The sequence below is a fragment of the Danio rerio genome, chromosome 10 (genome assembly GCF_052040795.2).
Source record: "Danio rerio strain M-AB ecotype USA chromosome 10, GRCz13ab, whole genome shotgun sequence".
In the NCBI taxonomy this organism is placed as follows: domain Eukaryota; kingdom Metazoa; phylum Chordata; class Actinopteri; order Cypriniformes; family Danionidae; genus Danio; species Danio rerio.
In genome coordinates, this window is record NC_141030.1 from 9347068 (window position 1) to 9370000 (window position 22933).

The 22933-nt window shown below is 37.2% G+C and overlaps 2 protein-coding genes across 7 annotated transcripts in view; both read right to left on the reverse strand.

Moving 5' to 3' along the window:
* tctn1 (tectonic family member 1) overlaps positions 1-22933 on the reverse strand; it is an 845382-nt gene that overhangs the window by 614125 nt on the left and 208324 nt on the right. The window lies entirely within an intron of this gene.
* arl15b (ARF like GTPase 15b) overlaps positions 9657-22933 on the reverse strand; it is an 80101-nt gene continuing 66824 nt past the window's right edge. For all 6 annotated transcript variants that reach the window (XM_087270162.1, XM_087270161.1, XM_087270166.1 and 3 more), the window contains one exon: positions 9657-11237. In XM_087270162.1, the coding sequence (XP_087126288.1) occupies positions 11085-11237 (153 nt within the window). In that variant the 3' untranslated portion in view covers positions 9657-11084. The remainder of the gene's footprint in view (positions 11238-22933) is intronic.

Here is a 22933-nt window from a genome sequence, read left to right on the forward strand (position 1 = left end):
AAAATGTAATCACTGTTTATTCACAATCAAGTGGTTTCAAACCTGAGTTTCTTTCTTGTTAAACACAAAAGAAGATATATATATTTTTTAATAATTATATTTATTGGATTTTCACTATAATACTGACATAACAACACTTCTTCAAAAGATACTCACACAACAACAACAAAAATAATAACAACACAAAACAATGTAAAAGGAAAAAAAAAAAAGGCTCAGATTACCTATAAAACAGCACTACCCCACATTAAACAGATCAGAAAAAAGGGATAATAATAACATTGTATGTTTTTCAGGAAACAATAGTTACAATATTCCTTTCAGCATGATAGGGCAAAGACTAGGTTCCAAATAGTCCAAGTATGGAGTCCAAACTTTGAAAAAATGTTCTGTTTTTTTGTGTAAAACATGGGTAAGATGTTCCAGAGGAATCAACTCAAAAATTATCTTGTGCCAACCTTTAAGTGATGGAGATTTATCACTAATCCAATTAAGCAAAATATTTTTTCTGGCAGCAAAAGTCAGTATATTATACAATTTCTTATTAGCCGATGAAAGAATGTGTCCATTAGGTATACCCAAAATCAACGAAACTGGGTCTAAATCCAATGGCATGTTAAAGATCTTTTCCATTTCCCCCAGCACCAAGGACCAGAATCTTTGTAGCTTGTTACATGACCACATACAATGCGTTAAAGTACCTACATCAATTTTACATTTTAAACACATAGGTGAATTAGAAGGGTTAAATAGATGTCTGCGGTTAGGGGAGATATGAAGTCTGTGTATTATTTTATATTGTATTTCCTTTGTACGTGTACAAACAGATATTTTCTTAGCATTAGACCAAATATCATCCCATGTTTCCGCAACAATATTAGTAATCAACTCCTTCTCCCATTTGGTTTTAATTCTCTGTATGTCAGGGGATGGGATTGAGCATACAGACGCATAAAATCGACCCACAGAAATCTTTCCAGATGATAAAAATAATAACCTCTCAATAGAAGATATCTCACAATTTTTGACAAGTGTTGTGCTGTTAGTGATATAGTGTCTCCATTGAAGAAAACGGAAAAAAAACGTTTTTGACTAACGTATTTCTGAGCTAATTCTGTGAACGACATTAGTTTGTTGTCTGAGAACATGTCCCCAAGCCTTACAATTCCCGAATTACACCAGCGTTTAAAACCATCACCTAGAATTCCTGGGGTGAAATCGGGATTATCTAGAATTGGGGTAAAGAAAGAAGTCAATTTAGATCTTCCTTCAAGCCTGCAAACAGATCTCCAAGCTTTCAGGGTATTGACTATAATTGGGTTTTCATACAAAAGAAGATATTTTGAAAAATGTTGGAAAACTGTGAGAATCAACTTCTATAAAAGGAAAAACGAATACTTCGCAAGTCTATAGATGCTGGTTTTCAGCATTCTTCATAATATCTTTTTTTTATGTTTAACCAACACGATCTCACAGCAATTCGTAAGGGAGAGTATGGACAAAAGTAACATTTTTAACAATTAAAACCTTTTTTTTTAAAGATAAGGTTTTAAGCAGAATATATATTTTTTTCCTGTGGTTACCAACTTACAAGAGTGCTCTGTCAAAATCAGATGTTACTTTTTATCAGTGTTGATATATATAATATATATATACAATATAACTTCACTTCAAACAAAAAGGTGGGTCAAAAGTGACAACAATATTTACTAGATTTACTGGGTACATCTGGTTTATTTTAAATATATCTGACTGTGACCTTGTTAATGTTAACTGCAAACATATTCTGTCCTTTATTTTGCAAAAATTATTAAACTACATTTTTATTTCAGTTCCATCAAATGTTTTAAAAGCAATCCAACAATGCAAAATGTTATATTTTCCACAATAAAAAAAAAAAAATGTTTTTATTGGCAAAAATCATTCATTTCAAAAACATGAATTCAAACACTGAAAACTCTAATGTGAAAGTGAAAAAGAAGAAATGGCTATTATCAGTGTGACATAAATAACAGTGTTACTTTTGTCCCCTGGGGCGAAGCAGTGGCGCAGTAGGTACAGTAGTGCTGCCGCCTCACAGCAAGAAGGTCGCTGGGTTGCTGGTTCGAGCCTCGGCTCAGTTGGCGTTTCTGTGTGGAGTTTGCATGCTCTTCCTGTGTTTGTGTGGGTTTCCTCCGGGTGCTTCGGTTTCCCCCAAAGACATGCGGTACAGGTGAATTGGGTAGGCTAAATTGTCCGTAGTGTATGAGTGTGTGTGCATGTGTGTGTGGATGTTTCCCAGAGAAGGGTTGCGGCTGGAAGGGCATCCGCTGTGTAAAAACTTGCTGGATAAGTTGGCGGTTCATTCTGCTGTGGCGACCCCGGATTAATAAAGGGGCTAAGCCGACAAGAAAATGAATGAATGAACTTTCGTACTCTAGCCTTACAAACCTGATTTACTTTTAAACTGAAAAACTCAAGGATGTGTTATTGCACTAAATAACCTGTCGATTGATCATTAGTGTGACACATGAAACGAGAAACACAACTTGTAATAAAGAAAAAAGTACTTGCAACAATAATTGACTTTTTGCACTTGTGCTTTCACATCTGTGGTTTGGTTCATTTAGTCCGGACCAAGGCATTTTTCTGCTGTTATTGGGTCCTTCTCACACCACACTGATTGCTTTTATCCGAACCAAGTGAAAAGAACCAAAATGCAGTCATGTGACAGAATCCACATCACTCATTGGCTAGATGTTATTGAACATATTTTTTAAACTGCTGACTGGTCAGAATTAATGTGCGGGAAAATGCCAATGGAACTCCTGCAAGTAAACAAACCGGCAGACACAAAATGTCACGTTCTACTTTAAAGGGTAGACTGCACTGGCTGACTGCATCCCTGGTCATAGTATACTATATAGTTTGTACACATCACTTGAGACAAACTATACATTTCGAGAATGAAGTGTGGCTGCGGCTGGAAAACAATGTTTTAATGCATTGCAAACGGCGAAGGCGCATCGCAAATCACTTCAGAAGGAGGCGTGACTTAAACGAGGCGAGGCTAAACTGCGGCATGGTCATCTTCAGCAAATATTACCAACAATCCATCAGGTAATGTTTTTCCTCCTCTCTCTCTGTTTAAAATTGTTAGTAAAGCGCTGTCTACGAATGTTTTTCCACCACATCCCATATTGCACAACGCATCGGACTACGGCAGCTGGATTAGTCCAAAAAGGTGCAGTACTTTTTGCAGTTGGGTCTGTTTTAGTTCTTACCACAAACTACCTGCTCCAGAGTGCTCGCTCGAGTGTGATTGCTACATTCACACCTGCCCAAACAAACAACACCAAGATGGAAAAAGAACTCTAGTGCGATTCAACCGGCAGGTTTGACAGGTGTGAAAACAACCTTAAAAACTGAATTTCTGACCCATCTGTGGGTCCTGCAATCTGCTGATATTTAGCAGCTCCATCAAGGGTTGCACGCTGAATGTGCTGTTATAGCTTGGAAAGCAAGCGTTATCAGGACTTCGAGAAAATTGATTTGTTCCTTTCGTCCACGCTTTCCCTACGAACTCATACAATATCGTTCGAATTTAGTTTGACATTTGCTCATTCCCCAATGACAATTGGGTTTAGAGGTGGGATTGGGTGCCGCGCCTTCTGTTTAAAGAAAGAAGGCCACTTGGGTGCCACTTAAAAGACAAAACGCAAAATAGTTATGTTTTCTTGTGAGATCAGGCTGGTTTAACAAAAGAAAGGACCCAATTTTTTTAAGCAAGTAAAAGGTGAGCAAATGATGACATTTTTCATTTTAGGGAGAATTTAAACTGCTGTAATGATAAATGTGAAAATGATGAATGTTTCCTTTTGGAAACTAAATTAGTTTAGACTAAATTGGCTGAAATTAGTGTGATTATTTATATATTCATGTGTTTAAAATTTCCTAAAGATGGGTTGCTGCATAAAACATGTTCTGAATAAGTTGCCAATTCATTCCGCTGTGGCGAATTAATAAAGGGACTAAGCCGAAAAGAAAATGAATGAATGAATGAATGAATGTGTTTAAAGGGTTTCTGCAGGTTTCATCAAGTCAAATTTAAGACTTTTTAAGACCCTCTTAAGACCATTATAAGTGAAACTTTACATTAATACATGGCTAAACACTACTGATTATTACTAAAGGCCTGGTTGGGCAAATGGAATTTTTTTCCTTACTAATGTAATTATTTCTTAGTTACTTTAATTTGTCAAAACAAGAAAACTCTAGCTGTATACACTTTTTTCAACATAACATTTTTTATTAAATGACAAGTTTACCATTGTTAAAAGTAGATTTATTGTGAAGACAACTACATAAATAATCTAAAATATATACCTGCATTTGTACACTGTAAAAACTGTATCATCATTTAGTCATGACGTTTTTAGTTCAATGTAACTTATTAAACTGTTTTAACTTAACTTTAGAAGTTACTCAAGCTGTTTCAAGTCTGTTTAACTTTTTTTTTTACTTTCTTTATTGTCCACAAGTGGAAATTTATCTTTGGCTTCACCACACAACCACATCAGCGTTTACATTACACACATCACAGAAAAAATTCAATACAAATACATTATTATACATTAATATTGAAATTAATTTGACCCCAGTATTTTCAGTGGAATTTCTGTGCTAGACTGCGGCTAATGACGGCGCCTGCATTTACGGTCTTTTGTCTCTTTTAAAGATTTAACAACCAAATGAATGCTTAAGTCTATTTAACTGATTTTATTTTAATAGCATTTCAACAATAAAAGGAACCTTATAAAATTGAAAATAGTCACATAAACCTTTCACCGGAAGTTCATCATTGGCTAAAAAACACTAGCTGTGCATATAACCTATTGATTGACTGTAACTTCTATTCAACCTAATGCATTTCTGTTATAAAACCATAAGTTTCATGCCTATTTATAAATATTGCGTCTATTCCCCCTTACTTCAATAAAGAGTTTTTGTATGAATGGAAGATTATGTAAAGGAATATATAGCTCTGATATTATCATGAGGAATTGTGTAATTGTTTTCAGTTTTCATGCCCTGATTTTATTAAGATGGATTGTTGGTGATTTGATGCATGTCGGCCCGATTTGCTAGCTTTACTTGGACAGAAGAAAATTAAGATGTGTTTAAAGTGATTTAAGACACAAAATAAAATATTTCAGTGAATTTAAAACTTTTTAAGACCCTGTTTTCATTTTTAAATTACTTGTTTTTTTCCAAGCAACCATAATGGTTTTAGTTTTATAGATTTAGTTAACTAAAATGAACTTGTCACTAACTTTGTTATTGGTTTTATAAATATCATATATCTTATACTTGCTATAGCTTGACATTCATTAGAACAAGAATAAAAATCCTCATTTACATCTTTTACAGTCTGGTGTGCAACATCTATCAATTCTTAAAAAGTGATCTATTAGTACTGAAAAAGAGTGACCATAATTCAGGACGGATATAATAGAAACATCCTTTCCTGATACATTTTTCCAGTCCCAAAAAGAAAACACCTACTGGAAATGGAAGGCATATTATATGGAGGCTTTATGAAGAATGTGAAAAATGTACTTCTTGCTAGGAAAATATATGGTGCTTTTAAGAATTGATCACTGACAGGTTCTATTGTGAAACATTACGGTACTTTCGTGACGATGGGATTTAGTTGTTGTTCTCACTCAGTTTGGTTTTGTTTTGACATCCTCAGAATCTATAAACGTGTCATCTGGCTATTGAGCACATGATCTGGTTTTGTTATGCTCATATACAGAGAAACGGCTTTATTGGATTCATGGATACATTAACTTCAGAGTCTGGTTTATGGGAATCACCACCAGCCAATGAAAAGAAGCGGCCGCCATCTATTAGTGGAAGGTTATAAGGACAGCTGGAAACCATGACTAAGTCATAGACAGGGAAACACGATGACTAACTGTGATTGGCCTGATGACACACAAAGACACTGACGTTCCTCACGCTTTAGTCAGAGAAGGTCAAACTCATCAACATGACTGAAGCAGGACAATTAGCACAAAAAAAAAGACAGAAACATTTATTGTTAAATGGGCCAATGACATCATGATCATTTGTCTGGATCTAAGGTTACGTTTATGTTACTAAGGTTACATTTGTGTGTGTGTGTGTGTTTGTGTGTGTATACACTCACCAGCCACTTTATTAGGTACATCTTACTAGTACTGGGTTGGACCCACTTTTGCCTTCAGAACTGCCTTAATCCTCCGTGGCAAAGATTTAACAAGGCACTGGAAATATTCCTTAGAGATTTTGGTCCATTACTGTCCGAAATGAATAAATACAATGATTCGATTACACAATTTGTGATGTTTGTTTTATTTACTGAAATAAAATATGGGCATAATTTTTAAAAATCTCAATAATTAAATAGTTAAAAAAAAAAAATTTTTGTTTATTATTAATTACTCACCCTCATGTCATTACACACTGTTAAAAAAAATTTCATTAAATTTACGGGGAATTTTGTAAATTTGTAAATATTTTGGAAGTTTTATAGAACCGTTAAATTTGTGGAAAATAACTGTATTTTATGAACTGGTGCAATGTTCGGTTTACAAAAACATAGCTTAGTTCACGAAAAACGTAAAGTCATTAAATACATTAATGTTCATGTGTGATTACTTCACTGCATTAGTAATTAGTTACATTTAAACAAAAGAAGATACAGCATAATATCAAATACTCTTAGTTCATCTTGGACTTGCACCCAGATGCTACTCTCCTCCACAACGGTGACACAAAAACCGTTTTACAGTATTTTGCTGTTTTTCTTCTTGATTTTACAGTAACATACCGGCAACTGTGGTTGCCAGTAATCTACTGTTTTTAACATTTTACAGTTGTAAATTAAATTTACAGAATATTTCTGTTAAAGATACACTTTACAGTCTGTATTTTTCAGCAAACACATTTAACCCATAAATACCAAAGCAAAATCCTCACTAGTGTCCTCACTACAGAGAGTTGAACACTCAGGCAGTGATGAAGTTAATGAGGTTATTGAGTGTCTAATTAAAAGAGGATTGAGAATTATTGATGAACAACTTTAAACAAGCAGAATCACTGAAGGAAAGAAAAACAAGACCAAATAACACAAATCACCACCAAACCAAAGATCAACTCAACTGAAAAAAAATCTCAGCAAAGATCATTAAATAACTCCACAAACACCAGGAGCTTCACTTATTACTGATCTTTGACTTTAATTCTGTCACATGAACAAAAGCTCTTAATAAAATTTCTGTTGTTCAAATCACCATGATGAAGTCACCAGAGTCTGCTTTGGTTGGGTTCTTCAACCTCTTATTTTAAAACTAGATTTTATTTTGGCTGCTATAATTAATTGTGTTAATCACACTATTTTTATAGCATGATAAGCCCAAATATATATATAAATAAGTCTGATGAGATTAACTATAATGTCAAAGCCACCCTCACCTGCTTATTAACTCATTCAATATCTTGTTACTTATGAGTGAGAAATTAAAAACACACATGAAAGAAACCACTGGAGATTGAGCAGAGAAAGGCTGTTTAAAAGGTCTAAATACACCATTCCCAATGAGAATGTTTGATCTATGGCAGAACTTGAAAACACAGAGACATCAACAATTAAATCTCAACAATGGTGACAAACAAAAAATAAAAATCAACCCAGAACAATACAAAACAATCTCTTGAAATATCACCTCCCAAAAACAACATAAATAATGGAAAAGAGACTGTATAAACATTAAGCTGCAATATATATTCATGCTGCAATGCTTGCACCCAGCATGCATTGCAGCATGAATGAATTTTGCATTTTTTAGCAACCATGGTTGAAGTTCATATCCTGATTCTTGATGTCTGTGTGTCTTAAATGTTTTGCTGGAGATCTCCAGGTTTTGTGCATGAAACTAATTAAATTATTAATTCTTATTAATTCCTTGTTAATTGTTTGGTGAGCCTCCATGAGAAGCTGTAACACTGTTTAATTTCTCTTTGACTTTCTTGCTATAACTGATGAGTTTTAGAAACAAACTTATATCAGCCAGAGAAACATCAGAATAGAGGAGAAAAAGGTCAAGAGCTCAACTAAAGCAGCCTCTGATCTCCATGATGGTGAGGTCCAATAAAACATTTTCAATAGAAAATATAAACCTCTGTTAATTATCAAAGATTTTTAAAAAGTCAAACTGTAATCAGTGAAGCTGGTAATGCTGTTATTTAATGGAGCTGTTTAATCCTCTGTTTTCATTCAGTTGGTTAGGTGAAAGGATGTCTTTATACTTTTCTTTCTCGTTCTTTCCTTCAGTGATTGTGCTTGTTAGCAGTTGGTGTTCATCAGTGTCTGAATTCACTAATTTGTGGTCAATCTCATTGTCTAGTGGGCTAAACAAAAAAAAATTAGACACTTTGCCTAATTTCTTGAAAACAAAGGTTAGATCTGCTAGTTCTTTTGCCATATTTTGTCCAGAAATTAGCTGTTAATCATTTAACAGGTTTTCTTTGTAGACTTTTACTGTTAAAATCATAGACATTTTTTACAGTGCACGAGGCCTTCACAACACAAATACACTACCTGGCAAAAGTCTTGTCAGATAAAAAAAAGTAATTAGGAACAACAAATAACAACTTGACTTCTAGATGATCATTTGGTATCAGAAGTGGCTTATATGAAAGGCAAAGAGATTATGCTTATTTTACCAAAATACAATATGATCATGCCTTGATTTTTAATCATTTAATTAGGACAGTAAGGTCTGACTTCGCTTAGACAAAAATATTGTCACCTAACAGAAATAATGTACAGTAATGAATATAGAGTAATGGTGCAGTGGAAAAAAAAGTTAATATTGTGTATGACTCCCATGAGCTTGGAGAACTGCATCCATACATCTCTGCAATGACTCAAATAACTTAATAAAGTCTTCTGGAATGGCAAGGAAAGCATTCATGCAGGACTCATCAAGATTCTTTGGAGTCATCTTCAATGCCTCCTCCATCGTACCCCAGATATGCTCAATCATGTTCATGCCTGGTGACTGGGCTGGCCAATCCTGGACCACCTTGACCGTCTTTGCTTACAGGATCTTTGATGTGAAGGTTGAAGTATGAGAAAGAGGGCTATCCTGCTGAAGAATATGCCTTCTCCTGTGGTTTGTAATGTAATGGGCAGCACAAATGTCTTGATACCTCAGGCTGTTGATGTTGCCATCCACTCTGCAGATCTCTTGCAAGCCTCCATACTGAATGTAACCCCAAGTCATGATTTTTCTATCACCAAACTTGACTGATTTCTGAGAGAATTTTGAGCCTATGCAGGCTCCAATAGGTCTTCTAGCAGTTCTATGCAGTTCACCAGATGATTCATCAGAAAAATCCTTCTGTCACTTTTCCAAATGATTAACTTGAAGTCAAGTTTCATTTGCTGCTCTTAGAACTGGGATCAACAACAAGACCTTGATCAGGTAGTGTACACTTTTGTGCACAAAACAAACTGCCAAAATTACTTTGAATATAATATAATTCTATAAACCATACATTAATAATGAACCCAATAACCGTATTCATGAGTACAAAAGTGAGCAAAATGACGAAACCCCAACACATTTCTCCTTTTCCAGCCTTTATTTTCCATGTTGCTCAGTGGAAATTATGCATAAACACACATAAACACTGACAAACATGTGAACGACTCAACGCCACCATGGTAAACTGCTAAAAGTCCACCTAGACTTCTATTTCTTTCTTTCCATGTCTTTCCCAGAGACTAATCTGTAACAAATGTACAAATACCTAAATTACAAAAAGGCAGCTGAATCGGTTCGGAGGGTATAAAATCGTAGTAGATATAAATAAAACACAAGATGTTGCCCGAGTTCGACGATGATTATGCATTTGAGGTGGTTTTCAAAGGATATTTGCGTTTGGAAGTGATGTGGCACATGAATGATTTGGTTAACTGGACTCTCGCTTAAGCTTCATCCTCCATTTACATGTCTGCAAACTCGCCTAAATGGGATTTTGAGACTTGAGGAGGGGTGCGTATATGCAAAAGGAGAGTTTTACATTCAGGGCCAGCAGAAATACAAAAAACTCATTCAAACAAGCACATGGCGAGTACATCATGCATACAAAAAAAGAATCGAAGGCTCTGTCACGATTCATCTAGAAGGGTTGAATGTGATTTTAGTGTCTTTGGTGAAAAGACAAAGTCAAACCGGGTGTCATATTTTTCAGTAGGGCTTTGTCAACCATTACCATCCGAAATAAAAAAGCTAGATAAGCTTTAAAATAATACTAAACCAAGTTATCAAAACATCTCCCTTCCTCATTGATCCCGAATCCAACAAAACAAGCGTTCAAAGCTTTCAATCGAGTGCGGCTCCATGCAGTTCAGAGATATTACGTGACAAAATTTTTACTTTTACGACTCCACTTTTCACTTCACAGCCACAGATATTCAAGACGGCCTATTGGAAATACATCTAAAGACTGTTTAATGTCGTGAGAACACATTGAGACGTTTGTTTTAAAAATACATTAGCACTCACTTTAAGGCTTTAAAAGTACAAACAGGCATGTCTCTCTCGCAAACTCGCATTCACACAAACACAACCGCACGCTAAGAAAACAAACTACTCACTACATGACTTCCAGTTGCCCTACGTGACCAAGCGCATGATTACATCATCTATTTAGTAGCGATGTGCAACTAGATCTGTGTTAAAAAGGACAGATACAACCATTTGACTGGTAACTGTGTGTCGAACGCTTGTTCTGGGTTAATAAGTGAGGTTTGAAAGAAGGTATCAAACTTCAGGGCTGAGGTACCTTCTTTTTTCTGCAGATATGAATCCTTCCGTGAGGATTTTTTTATGAAAGTCACATGATTTTGTTTTCTCCATGGCTCGATTGGTTTCACCACAGTAACAGAGTTAAAGTAATGGCGACGGCCATGTGAAACCGGGATGTGCTGGCCTGTGGTGAGTAGGTGAGTGGTAGTGTCTGAAAGGGATTGTAGTATTTTTCCCAGGTCATATCCTGCCTGTCTCCTGGTCCTTCTCCTCGAGCAGATGAATGAGTTGAGCAAAGCTCTCCTTCACCGCGGTCATGTTGTCTACCGTGCTTCCCTCCAGGATCCAGCTCTTTCCTCGTGCCAGAGGCTCCAGCTCAAAGTATTTCTTTATCTGTGTGTGAAACAAGGAGATGAAGAAAGAAATTAGGTTTGATTAGGTGCAGACTTAATGCACTACTAACCTGCAGTGAAAAAAGAGCGGGAAAAAACAGCATATACAAAACAATGCAAAATCACCACCTTGAAGTTTAATCTAGCAGAAACCTCGAGGTCTTGCTATTGAAATTAATATAAAAATTGACAAAGTGCAATTCAATGACTGGCCACTAGAAACTTGCTCCAAAAAGGAGCAAAACCAATAGACTTCAAACTGCCCAACTTGCAGCCTGGCAAAAAAAAAAAAAAACTTGTTTATATTGCTAATTTTGCCCTTCATGAATGTTGTTGGATTTTATAACCCACCCATATATATTGTATAAAAGAAACACTCCACTTTTTTGAAAAAAGTCTAATTTGACAAGTCACCTAAAACTTAAACCAAGGTAAATAATTTCTATCATTTTTGAAACCATTCAGCCGATCTCCCGTTCTGGAGGGAGTACCTTGAGCTTAGCTTAGCTTAGCATAGATCATTGGATCAGATTAGACCATTAGCATCTCGCTCCAAAAAAACATATGGTTGAGTTTTTATCATTTTTGAATCCATTCAGTGATCTCCCATTCTGGCGGGAGCACATTTAGCTAAGCTTAGCTTAGCATAGATCATTTAATCAAATTAGAACATTAACATCTCGCTCAAAAAAAATAAACAAATAGTTGAGTTTTTATCATTTTTGAATCCATTCAGCTGATCTCCCGGTCTGACGGGAGCACTTTTAGCTTAGTTTAGCATAAATCATTGAATCAGATTAGACCATTAGCACCTCGCTCAAAAAAAAATATATATACTGTATATAAATCTTTTTTAGTTTTTTATTTTATTCATTTTCCTATTCATTCACCTAGCTTGGGATTTGATTATCTGGTTTCCACCGGGTGCTCCGGTTACCCCCAAAGTCCAAAGACATGCGGTACAAGTGAATTGGGTAGGCTAAAACTGACCATAGTGTATGAGTGTGTGTGAATGAGTGTGTGGATGCTTCCCAGTGATAGGTTGCGGCTGGAAGGGCATCCGTTGCATAAATCATAAGTTGCCAGTTTATTCTGCTGTGGTGACCCCTGATTAATAAAGAGACTAAGCCAAAAAGAAAATGAATAAATGAAAACTACTACACTACAGAATTACACAGTCTGAAATGTTTTCATATAACGTAATGCTTGCGTGAACAGCCCAGCATTTACTAACAGACTATGTTGGATGCAATTTCTCGTTAAGTGTTTTCCTCAGTAAAACCATTATAACACTTAAAGTGGCTTAATACATTAAATCAGTGATTTTACAAGACCAAACTCAGCAAACACATTATCATATGTTGGCAGCCAAGCACTTGTGCCCAGAATACAAAAGCAAAGTGTTTAATATCACCCATACACTAAACAAACACCCACATATTAAACAGCATTTCATCCATATAAAAAACAATAGAAAAAAAACGCAACCAGAAATCTCTAGCTCAGTGGTCTCAAACTCCATTCCTAGAGGGTCACAGCTCTGCACAGTTTAGCTCCAACCACCTCCAACTCACACCTGCTTAATAGCCTCTAGTAGTCTTTAACACCTTGATTAGTTGGATCAGCTGTGTTTGATTAGGGTTGGAGCAAAACTGTGCAAAGCTGCCACTCTCTAGAAACTGAGTTTAGGACCTATGCGTATAGCTGCACCCATGGGCCCATTATTGATATCATGAAAGTGCTGTGAGTGGTGACGTTAGGACAAGATGACGACAGCCGGCTCTGCCCACAATGAAGTTCTAAAATGTGCTCCACAAACCCACAGGTGATTTCACAGACACTACTATTCCATATTTATATTAGTCTATTTGTTTTTATTTGCATTCTGATTGATTTTGAGATATTGGGATTTTAAGTTTTTGTATTTAATATAGCATATCATTTTTTTGAGGATCAAAGTAAAAGTTTGAAAATGTATCTAATTTTACGATGTAAATAAGTAACAAGTCTGATAAAACTGAGAATGTGAATAACTAAATTTTCAGACAAAAAAATTGTCTGATACAACCCCATTAAATTCAAGTTGACAAATTGGAAATAGACTTGTTGACATAAAAGGTGGCGCATCCAATCAGACCCCCTTTTTTTAATCAAATTCACTGGACACTTGCTACTTACAAGATCAAGATACCGATATCAATATGAGTATGTTGCTCACACCACAAAATAACTGTTCACATCAGCTCACCCCACTGTGCTGTATGTTATAAATTGTTGCTTTAAATTCTCAAGCTCTTTGTAGCAGGATGGATTCTGACTGACTGTTTTTTATGGCTCGTCAACTGAAAAATCATTCTGAAAGTGATTCTAGCAGTCTAATGTTTCACTATGATGTTATGGATATGGTTGAGATTTGATCTCAATGATTCAGATTTAACAAGAAAATCAGAAACATACCCATCTATCATTATGATTATCCTCCTTTGTATGAATATACCTTCACAATGACTGGCTAATTAAAAATATTAACAGCATGACACTTTAAAAAAAAAGTCTAGATCCCTGCAGACAAACCAGCACTACATTAAAATCCACTTTCAGGACTATAAAAATAAAACAACATATTTTTAACAAACATTTGGCTGGGTGGTCATTCTGGAATAAATGTTCCCTCTTGACCAATATGAACGCACAATAAATTGTATCCGTAAATATCCAGTCTGCAAATGAGTTCCAAATAAAAACAACAAGATCTTTATTCTACTGAAGATAGAAATTATGCAGCATCAGCCAAGAAATTCCAATGTATCAGCCAGGGGAATATGAGGACAAACTTGTAGTACAAGCGCCAGTCCTTTTCAACAGGACAGAAATAGGAGGGGAGGCAGGAATGCTTGCACTCCAGTAATCAGTGTTCACTATGGTAGATGATGAGGAGGAAAGTTTTAGGGAAAAAAAAATCTTTATTTATTTACAGCAAACATGACAAGCTCAGAGACAGAAATGTCAGAGGATTGATCCCAGTGTCGTATGAGATATTAAAAGATGTTTCTTCTGATTATTTGCAGCTCTGTGTTTTCAGAATTTCCAAGGCAACAATAGAAAGCAAACAAACACAAATATTTCAACAAGAGCTATTTCCATGCTTGAAGCCTTCAGGAAAGATCTACAGCCATCTTTATCGTGATTTAAAACAGCCAGGTGCTTTATACGATGGCTCCAAATGGGATTTGGATATGCTTATATATAAAACAACACTTAAAAATGTCACTGCATTACACTGAACTAGGTAACATGATGCAAGTCTTTTTATTGAGCTATTACTGCATGACTACAGGTGTGATTCTGTACTTCAACATATCTTATTACCAAGTGACTCCTAATTTAAAAAGCAGTTTTGTTTAGCAAATTTCAGTTTGTAAGGAATTCATAATAAAAAAAGCGTCTAATAAAAACAACATGAATTTAGGTATTTATTTACTTAATCACTTTAAATTTACAGCGATCATAAAATACTTTTACATTATATGATAAGGTAGATGCATTTACTAAAATTTATTGAAATCTTATTGTAAAGTGTGACCAAATATAATTGCTTGTAGGTAAAAAAATATAGACGTTTGATGAATTCTGTCACTGTTTCAGGAAGGAAAAGGGAACGAGGACTCATGTGCTGTAAATAATTTGGGTTTTTATTATAAAAATAAAGTAAAAGGTAACAAATACATCTCAGAGGAGGAAAACAACAAAAAAACAAATAAACAAACTTGACGGGGCAGGCTGGAAGAGATCAGGGGCATTATGTACGAAGACTTGAAATCATATTAAAACATTGCGTACGCGCACAAAGCTGTAAACGTGCACATGTGCTCATTTTCACGTAATTTTGGATGTACAAAGAGAACATGCGTGGGATTCTGCGTACGCAGAGTTTCATACATCTGTATTTTTTACTGCGTACGCGGAATCCCACGCATGTTCTTTTTGTAAATCCAAAAAAACGTAAAACTGAGCGCATGTGCACGAGCGCAAAACCCTCCCTGCCTCTTCCCCCTAATAAATATGGTAATAACTCTACGTTGGCAAAACCAAATGAAAAAGCAATGGCAAAAGCAAGCAAAAAAAGAAACGTTAAACAGAATGGGAATTGGAGGTGCTCCTATCGGAGGTAGATCGGAGAAAAACTGTGTTATTTGCAAGTTTGTCCATCGGAATTAATAACAAAAGAAAAAATAAAGTGGGAGAGTTTAGCTGATGCGGTTAATGCAGCGGGGGCTGAACAGCGCACACATGAAGTGGCACACCTCGTTGGACATCAGCAGTGCATGTGGTGTAGGTTGTAAAGCACATGGCAACATGTTTTGACACTATCATTCATGAACCCGGTTCGAATCCAGCGTCTGATGAACTCATTCTTCTTTCCCCCGCTACATATCAGATTTTGCCTACTCTTCATCACGAGTAAGACAAGTAGGAATCATTGATAAGTGTGTGTATTATGTTAAGCGCATTTGAGCACAGATTATTTGCACATTTATTCAATGTAAATGTTTCTGATTCACGTAGCCTATGCAAATTCATCTTCAGATGGCGCCCTTATAGCAATGTGCGTGCAGTCGATCGCTCCGATTACATTGAAAAACCAGCTATCGTTGCAAGTTGCGCTTTAATGTTTGGCTGGTCAACTGTATGGTATGGAAACCTTATATACCTGCTAGACATGCGGATGATCCTGTCTCATACAGCTGCCATTGCATGTCTCAAAATTACTTTGGAGTGTACAATTTAACACAATTGCCTCTAGGAGTCGCCAATGGAAATAAAACAAACACACACATGAAGTTGACATGGACCAACGCACGTTTTCACGTTAATTTCATTGTTAGTAAATCCAAACATGAGTGTGAAACCTGGCGTACACAAAGTTTTTGTACACACAATGTTAATACATGAGTCCCCAGGGCTGGACAGAACAGGACAAGACACAACTGGATAATGACATCATACGAATTGGGTCAGAACAGCAGACAAGAGGAGACTATAAAGAGAAAAAAATTAGCAAACAAACAGGTGAACCGAAAAACTATTAATGGGTTAATAAGGAGGGTGGGACTAGACATCGACAGAAGAGCACTGCACATGACACAAAAAAACAACACAAGCCATGTGCTCACGTAAAACAGGACTAGAACACGCAGCCAATGAGAGAACCCATTAACCATGTGTTCACATGAAACACAACACTACAGCTGGCAGTGCATGTAAACATGAATCACATGCTAAACACACGGCCCGAGCGTGACAAGGATGAAGGCAGACAAGAACAAAATAAGTGCTTGACCTGAGAAAAACTCAAGCCGAGCACAACATACAAGACAAGACAGGACTATTGTCTGGACGCTGCCACCAAAAAAGTATTAACAAGGCCGAGGTGGCAGAATCCTGACAAATTCATAGACCATCAAATAATTTGCCAAAACGTACTGTATATTCATATCAAATTATTAAAGGTCTTGTGAAGTGCTTTGAAATGTGCATTTTTGTATTCGATGATTGACGTAATCTCAACTGAAAAATGAAGAGAGGGCGGGACATAGAGTAGCTTCTCAGAGCTTCTTCTTCTCCTTGAATGCCAATAAGTTTAGGGTGTCAGTTTGGCATCTCCAATGGAGGCGCAAAACATTTTCCAGGTACACATAGTTTTAAAAAAAACCTGATCTTTTCCATTGCTGCCAGTGCACCGCGATCCATGCAAGTACAAATCTGCTTCCCAATTTGTATGCAATAAACACATTTCAGTAATAACGGTAGACTAATTACCTAAGGGCCTACTCACGTGCGGGAGCAGTCGGTAACCCTGGTGTAATTTTAACAGGAGTGGGCGGTCTCACAATATAGCTGTGTGTGTGTGTGCGCGTTTGTTTGGTGCTGTCTATGTTTGTATATGTGTGTGAATGAGAGACTGTGTGGTGCAGTGTCTCCGTTTGTGTGTGTGTGTGTGTGTGTTTTAACAGACAGCTTTGTTATAGCCATCCGCCAAAAACAACACTGTGTATGGAAAGCATCGTTAATGCACCGAGATATCGAATTGAATCGATGGCATGATAATCGTAACCGAAACAAACCGTGAGACCAGTATAGGTTCACACCTCTATTGCATTATGTATTTGAATAATGATGGTTATTTCCTTTTGATTATCATAATCTGTTTTATTTACAGAGTTTAAGGTTTACTGTATTATCATTATTATTTACACCTTACAGATGTTGATCTACCTTTACCATTGAACACACTTCGAAACATTTTATTTATCAAGTTTAAGTCTCTTTAACACTTATGTTTATTTTGTTATAAAGAAATCAGATATTTAGTTAAAATATTTTTGTTTTTGACTATTAAAACTATTTGCCCAAGTAATGTTGGTAAATTAAAATAAAGTGGTTAGCTAATTATAAAATCCTAATATTCCTAAATGGATTGTTTAAAAACATTCAATAGTCATTAATATCGAATAATATAAAACATGATATCATGATTATTCTTTTGCAATATCGTCCAGCCCTAGTTGGTCCTTTTAAGAGCAAGTGACAAACTACAAGCCTTACATGTTTATATCAGTTTTATATCTTCTAAACGCAAATTTTGTACCACACCAGCTTAAAGATATCCTTGAAGATTAACAGACTGATACTAACATCTAAAAAAATGTTATTTTACTTTACTTGACCTTTAAACACTTAAACATAGAAAATCTCAGTTTCTCTGGAGTTAGAATTTATTGTTTGAGTAATACAGACACAACATTGGACCCCACATAATAGACAACAGGGACAAATGTAAAACATCTTATTGTAACTCTCACAGGAAAGAAAGATAAAAAAAAGAAAGAAAACTTCAAGTCACAACATCATGAGCATGAGTAAATGATGATAAAATGATCCTTTATGCTGAAATATTCCTTTAGTAATCTAAAATAACAGCATGACGCCAACAAAACCTTGACCTTCACTTAAACAACAACAGCAGCTAAACATCCAAAAATGTCCCTGTCAAAGTGAGTTCTCCCCTCCAGCTTCTAATTTATGTTTCCACCCAAATCGTTGACCTCTGACCTCGGGAAACTTAAAGACGCCCAGAATAAATAGAGAGCAAGCCACTGGCACAGGTGTGAAAAGCGAAGGCTGAGATGCTAAATCACTTCCAGCGCTGCGCTCACATCCCGCCTGACACAAAAGAAACACACTATATTTTGCTCTTGTTTTGGCTGTGTTTCTGGAAGCCGTCCCGTCTCATCACCTGATTGGCTCAGGCCCAAACCTCCCTGTTGTGAAGAAAGACCACCCTAATGGGAGCACTTCATCAGGCTTGGCCTCCGATTCCACGTTTAAACTGAAATATATGGCATCAGTGTCACATCTAGGAAAACACTAAGCTTAACTGACAGCCAGCAGGAAGGGGCCAACAAAGCTGTTGGAATTTTTCACTTCCCTTTGAGAGTGCAATGAAAGGGGGAAAAAAATAAATTAAATAATCAAACAAAACATCCTTTGAGCCAAAGCTTTCCTATTATGCCAAGAATGTTGATTAAGATTTCCCTGTGTGGGATTTCATAGCTACAAAATTACACAATCCTGCTGCTTCGAAGAGAAAGAACAAACTTGGAGCACCAGGCCATATTTGTCTATTGTTTCTCAGTGAAACATATCCAGACCTAAAAAAGCAATGTAACATTTACAAAAGACAGAATGGGCTGCCAGTGACGTTCATGAAAAATACTTCAAATAAGATGATACAGATTGAAAAAGAGTGCTGGTATGTCTGACGAAAGCTGATGCAGCAGATTTGTAGCATCTGCACTCTGCGCAGTGGCCAAAAACACTAGGCACAAGAGAAAGGTCAGGAGGGTTCGCTTTCGTTGGTACGTAAGATTCATCAACATGAATGAGAATAAAACTTTTTTAATTGCTTTTCAAGAAAGAATAATGCCTATTTTGAAAGCAGTAATACAACAACACAAACATCAGTTTAAATGCATTCAAGTCAGAACTTCGGGATTAACTGTGTAATGTAAAGTGTGTATTCACTGTGTATGGCCATACACCCAAAGTGCTTCAAAATCATGGGGAGGGGTCTCTCCTCACTACCACCAGTGTGCAGCATCCTGTTAGATTATGCGATGGCAGCCCCAGGACAATGACGCCCGTGCGCTCACCACACACCAGCTATTAGTCGAGTGGAGAGTATGGTTGGGCAATGTCAATTTGGCATCGTAAAATGTCTAACATGAACTATTGCGATGGACAATGGCGTTGTTGTAGGTGACGGTAAATAAATAATTTTAAAATAATTAATTAATCAAATCTAATCACTTTTATTATCACATCATCAGCAGTACGTGTGCAATGATGAGTGAAAAGCTTGGAATGGTAGGGAATGGAGGGTGAAATCCACGGGGTCTTAGTCTTATTCATTACAAATTAATTATTTGTAGCCTACTGTTTTAACTAACTGGTTTCACATGTAACCAAATCATAAATAAATAAAGATAAGTTACACGCAAATTACCACCTGTCAACCACTTTTTCTGCAGGACTCTGGCATGAATAGGCAGAGTGATCTGTGTCATTAAAATGGCGTCGACAATTAAAAAAGTGATGAGTGTACTGACGCGGTGACACGTTTCCTGATAGATTCAAAAGACCGAAGAGTCGTTAGATAGAGACAAGATTAATTAAATATCACCTTTACAACTATAGTGAAATGTAATCCAGCGGTACATCCTTGATAAACTGTCCAACGTGCACTGCTCTCGGGGTTTTGTGCTCAAAGCACCCGCTGACTACCTGGGGCAAAGACGTGCACATATGCTGCAGTGCATGCCAGAGTGTGGACAAAGATCTTTTTAGAAATGCTAGATAAAACAGCAGAGTGGACGTGGATCATTTATGTTCTAAAATGCAATTTTACTTGCAACTAAGATGTATTAGTGTAAACAGGGCCTAAGTGTGTATTTGTCATGCGCAGGTTGCTGTTGCAATGGGGCGGGCAGAGGATCGCAATGCCATCTTAGCATTGTGATCTGTATTGGCCATCAGCAATGGACGATGGCATTGCCATCGGCTCAGCTCTAGTGGAGAGATAGTGATACAGCCAATTCCGTAGATGGGGATAATTGGGAGGCTATAATGGAAAAGGGCCAATAGGATTTTTTATGACCACAGAGACTCAGGACCTCGTTTTAACGACTCATATGAAAGACGCTCACTGACAGTATACTGTCCCCTTCACCTTACAGGGCATTGGGACTCGCACAGACCATCGGTTGAGTGCCCCTTGGTGGCATCACTAACACCACTTCCAACAGCAACCTTGTTTTCCCATGTGCCCTCCCATCCAGGTACTGACCAGGCTTAGCCCTACTTAGCTTCAGTGAGTAATCGGTCTTGGGCTGCAAGGTGATATGACTGTGGCCTGTGGTATGTATGTGTATATCCTAAAACATTAGTATTAACCATAGAAACTCAGTGACTCAGGCAGAGCCGTCATCGCTCTCTGTAATACCAAGGACACATTCTTCACCAGGGAAAAATTGAATTTGCAAAGAGGTAGCCAACACCTGTTACTATGAGCTATTAGATATACTCTTGCCATTTACATGCACACACAATCTCTCTCTGACTGTATGATGTAAATTCAGTCAAACATTGCACCCCAAAGACTAAAACTACTTTTCACTTGTTTATAACTAGGCAAAAGACCACGGCACAAGCAGAATATTGAATGGAATTCTGTGCTTTAAACGGTTTTTAAATGTACCTAATAAAATGATGTAGAAAAACACAAATAAAAAGCTAAATCACTAAAAAGTTTCAGCAGATGTTCTCAGAAATCAGATACTGGTATTGGCATGCAAATTTGCTTTCACAAATATAATTGTGCATCCCTCTTGAAAAACCTTAAGCAAGCCTAGGATGAAGCGAACCTTATGTGCAAGGCTCACATGGCGCCAACTAAATCTGCACGAACTCCAAACACCGTTGGCTTTTACACCTGGTTTACAGCGGATCTTTCCCTTTCTGGCATGTTTGAATATGAAGCCTTTCCGGTGTTAGTGGGATAAAGCCTTACTGGAGACAAGCCGTGACTAAATCACTTTGTCAGAGACCTGACTACTGATGCCCCTGCACAAAGTCAGAAGCTCACAAGTTCCAGGTCAGGGGCCGTGAACAAACCTCTTGGCCTGTGCGCTTTCATAGCCTGTTTGCCTGGTCATAGAGCAGATTTACAGTAACTCGATTTAGGTAAGCATTGGAGGTTCACATCTGGATTTGCAACAGGATAAAACAGAGCTGGGATTGAGATAATTAACTGCAGAATTGCGAGATTGCAAGGGCTCTTATTGGTCAAACTATACAACCACCAATCAGTTGTCCTTTTGCCCTGTGCATTTGTGTGGACTGACCTTCACTTGAAGGACTCACCCACTGAGAAAGAACATGCACGCACCCCCTCAGGCATAGACAGGTGACCTGCTGGCAAGCTCACATCAACAAACCCGCTCAAACTATGATCAACAAATCCATCTGATCTTCATCAAACTCTGAACTTTGAATACTTCACCACACACACATACAGACCCACCTGCAGCTCTGCTCCCCAAAAAGGGAGAAACCTCCCAACGGAAGAGCTCATTTTATGAGCATACTGCAAATGTTACCAATGGGAGGGAAATTTCGAGGATCATATCACCATGAATTTCTAAAGATAGGAATGCGTAAGCTTCATGACATTCATCAGTTTCGAAGAGAATAACATAAAAAGGTTTTCAGTCCAAAGATGGAGATGAAGCTAGGAAAATGGTGGGGTGCACACCTCCTCCCCAAAAGCTGAGACTCTGTCCAGTTGTTTTGCAAAGCTCTAGTTTCTGTTATTCATGTGTTAAATCAGGCTCATTCCACAGCAAACCACAGCAGTTCCATGGGCCCCCTCTATTCACATGCTGGAGGGCTGCACTCCCTTTCTGAAGAGATTTCCTCATATTAATAAATGGAACAGTATTTCATGCAGGGCAATGAAGGCCCTGTCGCTGGGGATTCCTCAGTGAAGAAACATTCCTGACAAAGTAGCTCAGAACAAGAGCTTCGGCCAAAATCGTGTTCGAGTTTCAAAACAAAAAGTGCTGGCCAAGCAATACGGGTATACATGTGCATGTATTCGAGGTGTATACACATGCGTTGTGTATTGCTCAATCTTTCTTGACAGAAATGTCTTTGCGAATCTAGAACAAGAACAAAGAGACAAAACTGCAACAGACAGATAGTTTACGCTGTCAAATTTGGTACAGAACAAACTGCATCGCGTTCACTGGATCTCATCATACACCTGAGATGAAAAAGCACCATCTGCTCTGATGCCATGTCTCCCCCAAACAACATAACTTCCCGTCGTCATGACTAGTGCTGGTAGGCTCTTATGTAAGCATGTGTTTGAGTTACGGTGGTGAGTGAAGAGAAGTTCTCATAACTCAAGGAGTCTGGCTCCAGAACATTGGAAACATATTAAAAGGAGCTGAACCTGCCCCTCTGGATATCTTCAACAACACTTTACCCAAACATAATCCCAACCGGGAGCCCTAGGCCATATCAGCAGTGATTCATATAAAGATCTAAACCTTCATAACAACCAAGCAGATTTCG